The sequence below is a fragment of the Pterocles gutturalis genome, unplaced genomic scaffold (assembly GCF_000699245.1).
Source record: "Pterocles gutturalis isolate BGI_N339 unplaced genomic scaffold, ASM69924v1 scaffold45498, whole genome shotgun sequence".
Taxonomy (NCBI): Eukaryota; Metazoa; Chordata; class Aves; order Pterocliformes; family Pteroclidae; genus Pterocles; species Pterocles gutturalis.
Window position 1 is genome coordinate 1 of NW_010119680.1, and position 8885 is coordinate 8885.

Below are 8885 nucleotides of genomic sequence, written 5' to 3' on the forward strand. Positions count from 1 at the left end.
GCCCATAGCAGGGGGTTGGAACTAGATGACTCTGTAGGAGTGGATTTTCCAGGACCTTGTGGCGCAACGGTAGCACGTCTGACTCCAGATCAGAAGGCTGCGTATTCAAATCACGTCAGGGTCATGTGTGTTTTGGCCAGGGAGGTTGTGGATGCCCCACCCCTGAAGGCATTCAAGGCCAGGCTGGTTGTGGCTCTGAGCAGCCTGGTCTAGTGGTTGGCAGCCCTGCATAGGGCAGGGGCGGGGGGTTGAAACTAGATGATCACTATGGTCCTTTTCAACCCAGGCCATTCTATGATTCTATCCTTTCTTGAAATATTACGTTAATCATAACTCAAGTTACAAATAATCCTTTATTTTTCCTGTCATGTTGGGAGCAGTAGGAAAGAATACACAAAACTGATCTACAAGGATAAGAAAAAAAAAAGTAACAAAATACTTTTGACATTATTTAGAAAATGTATGATCTGTAAAATCTAATGAGGCAGAAGACATGCCCTAGTACATCACTTCAAGGGGCAAGCAACATGTATCAGAGTCTTTTAGGTCCTTGATATCCTTAGGAGTCCACGAATACGTCTAACAAGAGCTTGAATAAAGGTATATCTTGACCGAACTTTAGAATATAACCCTTCAATGTCCAGCAGCTTCTTCTGCAGAGACTCACCAAAGCTGTTGGTGGCTTCAACCTGAAGCTGAGAAACAGAGATTTGTTGCAGTCAACAATAGTCTTTTCTTTTTGGAATGCCAGCTTATCCATCATCAACCACCTGTCAACCCTTTTACCATGATTTATTCTCTAAGCCACTTTCAAAAGTACGTTTTCTTCCTGACTCCCCGAAGTAAGTGCTACTTGCATTCTTCCCTTACGTTTCTCCCTCTAGCCCACACAGCAGATAGCCTTTCTACAGAGGTTTTTGGGTGACTCAGCATTTACAGATTATCCAAATATTAACATCTTAAAACCCCTCCAAGTTTTAGAAATTAAACAGTCTTATATAATTCAGCTTTTTCAGTTACAATTGTACAAACACGCCTTCCAATTAAAATTTTCCTAGTTTTTTAAGCACTGTCCATGTGCACAGACAACATTTTTTCACTCAAAGATATGTAAGCAGTCACTGGAAAAAAAAAATTACATTCAAAGTATTTTAGCAAGATGTTACTGTATATTTTACTTCCGAACAAATGAAATAAAAGACAGATGCCTCATCACAAAACACACATACAACTGTTCTTATAATTCTAGATCTTTTAAAGGTACTTGAGACTGCACAGGTTTTTGAGGACAGTTTTTTCCTGCACAAACAGCAGTAGAAATGTCAGTGGGATTTATTAATAAAAATGATATTTTTTTCTACCACTTTGCATCAAATTTACACAAACTATTAAATCGCTGTGTAAGTGGAAGTAACTTCTTTGCTCGCATTCACATTTCATAGTCTGCTCAGTTTCTGTTACCCTTTTTCATCTCATTTCTCTACAGCCTGAACTGTAGTAATAGGATAATTTACAGGAGAAAAAGAAGGATTAATTTTTTTTGTAAGTCTAGCTCATTTGTCATTTAACTTTTTATATTAAGACTTGAAAATGTGTGCACCAGCACAACTGTTACCTGCTTCATAATACTTTAAAAAAAAATTGTATCATTTCATTAATATTAAATTAAGTTATATCCTGTTGGTGTTACCACAGCTTCTTCAGAAATGAGAAAACTATACTCAGACTGTTCTTGAAATTTGTATGGGAATTGAGTGCATTCTGTTCAGCACACTGTCACATCTCACCTGTTCTATATCATGCTGGCTCACTCGTTTCAGTCCACTACTGAAATCCAAGTTGGAATCTGAACCAAAGGAATCTAGTGATAGAAAATGAGACGTTAAGATTATGTTGGCTGCTCCACACTATCTTCTCCATATGAAGTTATAAAATGAGTTTAAAATTCAGTGTTCCAAACTGGTCAGTAAACTTGTGCATTAGAAATGACACTAATGTTTTGACTTAAATGATTTAAAGAAAATATGTTAAGTAAGAGCTATAAATAATTTTGATCACACAACATGGCACTTTATGCAAAAAGCTCCTTCCCAGATCACTTCTCCCTTTCTGACTTCCCTCCATTCCTAATTTTTATTTATTTAAAAATAAAAATTCAACAACATTAAAATCTTGTGGTGAATCAATGGTGCCTACAATTCTAAAAATACTTTTTAAAACCATCAATATTAATTTTAGGTCTTAATTTCATCTTATTATATTGAAGTATTTTCTTATAAATTGTTTCGAATCACTGATGTGATTGTATTATTTGAACGTTACTTGGTTTGAACAACAGAAATTTTAAAAAAAAGTTAATTTTACTTTCCTTTAGAAGTTATGTGTAATACACAAAACCCAAAAGTCTGTGACTCATCAATATTTGTATTGACAGTTCTCCAGTGGAAAATCCAAAGGTCTGCCAAATCCAAACAAAATCTCTTTTGTTAAATATAAATGGCAAAATATTAACAGTAACAAATCAGTTTAGAAGTTAACCGATCAGAATTTATGCAAAGGCACTTTGCTGCCTGAGAAATTCTACCTTGCAGTCTTCCTTTCTTAAATGACATCCTGGAGGACAGGAGCGGGTCTTGGGAGTCAGCGGGTGTGCAATGCAGTAGGTAGTGTTCCAGATGACGCCAAAAAATGAAGAGACATGTTTCTATAATATCTGCAGACACATCTAAGTGAAGGAGTCTAATTTTGTTGTCTTTAGATTATACATTTACTATATGAGCATATTTACACACTCTGAAGCAGCTGAAGACATTAGCTCAGCCATCTGTCACCTCTTCCAGCAGAAACTTCTCACTCCCGCTGCTATGGCCTGGTAATGGATTGCTTGCACACTCTTTTCCAGCTCCAGTACAGTGCTGAGTAGGTTACGTCAATGCCTGCCACTCACCCAGAAGAGGCTTTAAACCAGCAATGCACCACAGCAGACTACAAGTGCTCGTGTGGTTTGTAATGACAGCTCAGTGGCAGAGACAGTGAATTAAAGCTGAGGTTATAAAGCTGGGGATGGCAGTAACATCTTAAGTCACAACAGGTAAGTCTGCAAGAGCACATCTTTCCCAAAGAAAACTTCAGAGGAAGATTCAGATCTGCTGCAGACAATTATTTTGTGCGTGACTAGTTATTTCCATAGAATTACTGGTGTTTATAAGATTAGGTTTATGCAAGGTTGACTTTAAGACTGGAAACTCCAGTTGCTCTAATAGGCACCTCCAAATTATTTTTCAAAATATTTCTTCCACCACACTTGTACATATCTGAATGTTTAGAGGGTCTGGATACTGAATTGAAGAGCTGGGCTGTAATAACTCCTCCATTATAATGTTACAGAAAGTCCTAGCAGGGTCTCCATGATGGGAATTACTAACTTGAAAATATTTACATTCTGACAAGAGCAGAACAATAACCTCTTACTAATTTAATTTTCAATATTTCAAATTTAATTTCTGCAAAAAGTCTTATTCAAAGCAGTTAGAAATCTAGGTAAAAAAACCCAAACCTGTTCCTATTTCTCTACTTTTCTGGAGCATTTCCTTGAGGGTCATTTCAATTTTAGAAGGATACAAGAACAGAGAGAAAGCAGCTTGGCTCGGTTGTTTATTAGCTTCACTAGGCGTTGCCTTGCCAAAACATATTTTTGGGAAGTGGAGATTTTGTCAACCCCAGCTGGCATAACTGACTGACACAACTGTGATAAGAAGAGGAAAAACAAGGAGATTGTAGTAAATGACATATCATCAAAAGAAATAAGCAAATAAAATTACTTATCAGTATCTAGAACTTCCTTGTCAGCTACTATTTCTTCAAAACTGTGCTATTTTGAATTTGCATAACCTTGCTGACCAAAAAATTGAGACATTAAATGTATCCTCAAGCAAGTATAATGAAAATCACAACTTTTACAAAGTTAAGCCCAATATTTTCCCCAACGTTTTAGGTCACTCATTCTATGGACCCATTCATCAATAGTAGAAAGGAATATGCACAAGAACTGGAACCATTTACTTATTTAAGATGCTTTGCAGTCTCTGTTACAGCTATGTCTAAGTTACAAACAATACAGAGACTACAGAGTCAGAAGAACTGTTACCTCTTTTATTTCATCAGGTGGGAGTTGCTCCACATTTTGCAGTTTGTTAACACTCTGACGATGGCTATCGTAGTAACTGAAGAAATCACTAGTGCTCTGTTTCAGCAGGTAGACGATAATGCCCAGGCCAGGCAAGTGCCAGTATGGGACAACCGGTGCTTGTGTATCTAGAAAAGATGATGAACAAGTTCTAATAATTTAAAAAAAAAAAAAAAAAGTAAAAAACGCAATAAAACCCTAAGGTATGCTCTCTGTCAATAGACAAAGTAGTGAAACACATGAAAGCATTGGCAAGTTTATATTTTATACTTCTGTGTCAGAAGTAATATAAATGGAAGTCTAGGCAAAAAGTTCTGTGGCTGCAGTACTGGAAGGCAGTCAGAATAGTACACTAGCGAGTGTAACACATGACATACAACTAGACCAGAAGGCTTACTATTTAAATATTTTAACCACTCCACTGCATAATAGCACAGTCTAAACTCTTGCCATGTGGCATAATGAAGAGTTCCAGTCAGCATCAAAACACATCTTACATGTCATAAATGAGATCCTAGTTTCACATAATGTAATCCAGCACAGATGCTGAAAAAAACTAATTCCCACCTTTCTGCTGTCTTGTGCTAGTTATTTACATACTTTTTTTTTTTTTTTATGGATATATGTGTTTCTGAGCTGCCATGGGAAGTGAATTGAAACGGATTTTTTAGTCACATTTATTTTAACTTGGATTAGTTTCCTGAGTTGGCTTAGTGCAAGGCTGCGCAAGCATGTGTTCCAGAAAATGGGCAGTTACAGTACTGGCATAAAGTAACTTAAAGTATACATGAAATTACAGCCTCTAGTTCATTATTTTGTACTAGCCCAAATGTCACACCATTCATTCTCATAAAATAGCAAGCCAAAAATCTCACCCTGACGAGGCCCATCTCGGTTGGTCAGTTCTGACAGGCTAGGAGTAAACAGACAAACCGTGTGCTGAAAACTCGGGGCGCTTTGCAGCATAAGTGACTCACAGTATTCCATCACATTTGCACAGATCTGCCCAAAAAAAATGACAGCATGTCAGTTACAATATCTACAGGCTCGGAGCATTAAAATTTAAATGGATAAATGTCAATAAACAACACGTTTACCTCCCTCTCTTCGTGCCAGAATGTGATGATTGTCTTTTCTGATTAGTTACAGCCTCTCTTCTATTTCAAGTCTAGGACTTGCAACTTACCTCTTTCCCAAACCTCCTAGTTAAAATTTCCGGTCACTTTTAAGTCCCCCCTAACTTCCTGTTAGCCATTGCCCTCTATACCCAGCCTTCATTTTGAAAGCTTCAGATCAATTTAAGACTTCGAAGTTCACACTTCGTACCCAAACCAATAATGGTTGCTAATGCAAATTTAACTAACCAGATTTTCAAGGCTTACTTTAAATAGAAATAAAATGTGGGATCCTATACCAAACTAAAAACAGTGTAGACCATTACCACTATCATATGAAAGCAAGACAACTAAACAAATCTGCACAGCAGGTAAAATATCACAATTTGAGACTGAAGGTTCTAGCAGCTTCTTGTGTCCTCACCTGTTGCATGGCCAACTCAATTTCATCCCTCTTGTTCACTCTGTCTCCCTCTGCATTATCATCTTGCAGTTTAAACTGACGTAGCCTGTCTGAACCACCAAATCGACTTAGAAGTCCTAAGCACTGGCGCTGCCATAAGAAATTAACATTAATTAGTATCAACAAATGAAGTGCATGATTCTTTTCACTTAAGTGATACATATCCCTTAAAACACAACAGAAAGAGAGCAATGCAGATAAAACTTTTATCACTTGTAAAGGAAATTTAAATTTTTAAAACACGATGTTTTAATTCACCTTAAATTAACTGAAAAAAAAGAATGGCACCCTAAAACAGTTCCTTGAGAAATAAATGCAATTCAGAAGCACACAACTTTGTCTTATGTCTCTTCCAGACTACTATACTGACTAGCGTCAATCACAGTTTATTTTAGGTTTACCCATTCCCACTTAAAATACCTCTACCAACATAGACAAACTAACAAAATCCGCATCTGAAGATAATAAGCTCCACACAAGTAGAGTGCAAAAACCAATTCAATAGTTTCATAAAAAGAAGTAACAATCAGTAAACTTGTTTTTAGTTTACATGTGGCTGTTAAGATCACCAAAGTGCCTCAGACTGCAATTCAGTCTTGTGTGGAACAGCAAAAAGAGATATCAAAGATTAAAGATTTTTTTTGGTAAGTGCTTCTAGGGAAGCATAAAATGGTTAAATCCTTCTATTACTTGATGAAAATAACAGGACAAACTGGAGAGAAGAGTTACGATAACACATGACTGATTCACACAGTTTTGCTCAGAACAGCTCAATTTTCAAATTAACCAATTAAAACCAATTTAACAAAGAAACCCTTTCTGCTTTCCCATGGGAATTTCTTGCTGACATAATGAATGCAGCAGAATACCAAGTACCCCAGCATTACAGCAATCATTTACAACTTGCTACTTTGCTTCAGGCTGGTTAGCCTAATAGTTACTATCAAATGTCCATAAAACACATCCTTCATTTGCAACCAGAAGTATTTGATAGGGCAGCCTTTTCTACAGACAGCTGTCAGTGAAAAAGTCCTCACTCACATGAACCACAAAGCTTCAAAAACATTGCTGGATGCTGAATGCTGAGCTGTAAAGAGGTCTGCAATGATAGAGTAAGTCTCACTCAAAAGCTATCTTGGCTTTCATTCTGGTTTTTAAGTCAGGATTATTTTTAAAAGGAGAGGAAACAAAGAAAACACTAGCATGTTTGATACTCCAAATTGTTGAGCTGGAGACATGCTTGTGGCAAAAGTGGTAACAGAGTATTTCTGCATTATTTCACATGCTTTGGTGTTGACCTCAAATTCTTCTGCTCCACATAAGGTGAATCCTCCCTCCCAGGGAAGCAAACAAAGTCCCTGATGCAACTCTGATGTTGCCAAATATAATCTTTTCTACTTGGGGGGGGGGGAGGTGCAGCATGGCTCAGGGACAACCAACCAACCCAAAAAACCAAACCACCAAAAACCATACACCACAAAAACCACCACACTCACATACAAACCACCCCCACCTTCCAAAAACATTCCAAACCGCGACACATTCTTCTAAATGATGGAAAACAGCCCTTTCATAACTGCTACTAGTCAGAGTACAAAACTAGGAAGAAACTCATCTACATACACAACTCTAAAAGGACAAGTGCTAAATATACAACTTTATTACCTGAAATCGGCCTATATGTCCTTGTAGCTCCATCTGTGTCCCTTCACTAAGATCAATGTCCAGCTCACTTAGCACTCCTAATAAAAGATATGGCCATTAAATGAATTCTTTGGTTTCTTTTCAAAAGAAAACAATTTATGTAGTGTATATATTTAAATACAAGCATTGATCAGAAAAATTTCAGCCAAATAATTATTTGAGGAAAACATTCAGATGTGAATGCAGCTACCAGGAGATGCATGAGGGCATGCAGCTTACTGTTCTGCTAAGTAATTAAAAGGTGGGGGAAAGGCAGGGGGTGCAAGGAGGAAGGGAGGTTAGCATGAAAACTGCAGCTGTTGTGCAAAGCTCAGTATGCTGTAAGCAAAGAAACATGTGGGCTCAACCTACAGCTCTGCACTCCTTTCTATTGTAGTTAGACATCTCTCCTGAACAAAGAAAGCCATTAAATCGAAACAGAGAAGTTATTTTGAAATGGTAAGCAAGTCTTCTACCATGCAGAAGAAATCACTATATCCATCACAATAATTATTAGTCCTCTGTGAAGATCAGTCACCCAAGAGAAATGTCAGTATGCTAATCCATAGTGCTTCTCCCTGGAAGCTTTCTTTTTTAAATTAAAAAAAATGGAAAATACATTAACAAAGATACAGGTATGCAAAAAATTTTCTGTCTTCATTTCCTCAGTCATAGAATTTGACAAATGAAAATTCTTTCTGCAGATACCACATGCACACTACTATTTGAAAGTCATCTCAAAGACAAAAAGTACTACTCACTGTCAGGTAGCATAATGAAAAGAAAATGGGATATTGATGCATATTGATAAGGGCACTATGTCCACTGCAAATCCACCATGCTTACTTCAAGAACAATTGTTTAACATTTCTTTACTTTTCCCAGCACTCTACATGTCAAGAAAATTCTGTATTGTAGTAAATATTCCCTTACACGTCTTACTATTTCTTTACATGCAGATGGGGCTAAGAGACTTCAAAAATGCAGTTCCTACCAGGCAAAGCTGCCTTGCTGATTATTCCTGTCAGAGAGGCCAGCTCCCGGAGAGATCCAACACTAACATCTTGACACCTCAGGATTGCCTGGATAGTATCCGAATGGGAAATTAGAAACTGTAAAACCTGTGCCCACAAGAAGAAAAGGGAAAACATGAATGACTCAAAATTTATCAGTGATCAGAGAAGAAGTAATGCTTTTACTTTGGAGAATTCTGAAGTGATGTCCCATACCAGTGAGGATGGGATTTTAAAATAAGCTTATTTTCAGAGCAAAAAGACATGTAATTTCTTTGTATGAGCAGCAGCAGTGATACGCTAGCATCTTTTGGAACTTACCTGTCCTGCTGCTTGCAGGTGTTGTGCCATGCTGGATGTGAGGATCACTTGGCACAGCTGAAGAGCTGGAAGAAGAATCTGGCGATAACGTTCCACTGGAGCAG

General features: G+C 37.4%; 1 protein-coding gene across 1 annotated transcript in view; it reads right to left on the reverse strand.

Annotated features, from left to right (window-relative positions):
* Positions 1-348: 348 nt before the first annotated feature.
* NUP205 (nucleoporin 205kDa) overlaps positions 349-8885 on the reverse strand; it is a gene marked incomplete at its 5' end in the record, with an annotated part of 46251 nt that continues 37714 nt past the window's right edge. The window contains 10 exon segments of the mRNA XM_010076640.1: positions 349-695; positions 1788-1861; positions 2585-2713; positions 3622-3745; positions 4148-4314; positions 5062-5188; positions 5726-5854; positions 7430-7506; positions 8442-8568; positions 8782-8885. Of these exon segments, the coding sequence (XP_010074942.1) occupies positions 543-695; positions 1788-1861; positions 2585-2713; positions 3622-3745; positions 4148-4314; positions 5062-5188; positions 5726-5854; positions 7430-7506; positions 8442-8568; positions 8782-8885 (1211 nt within the window).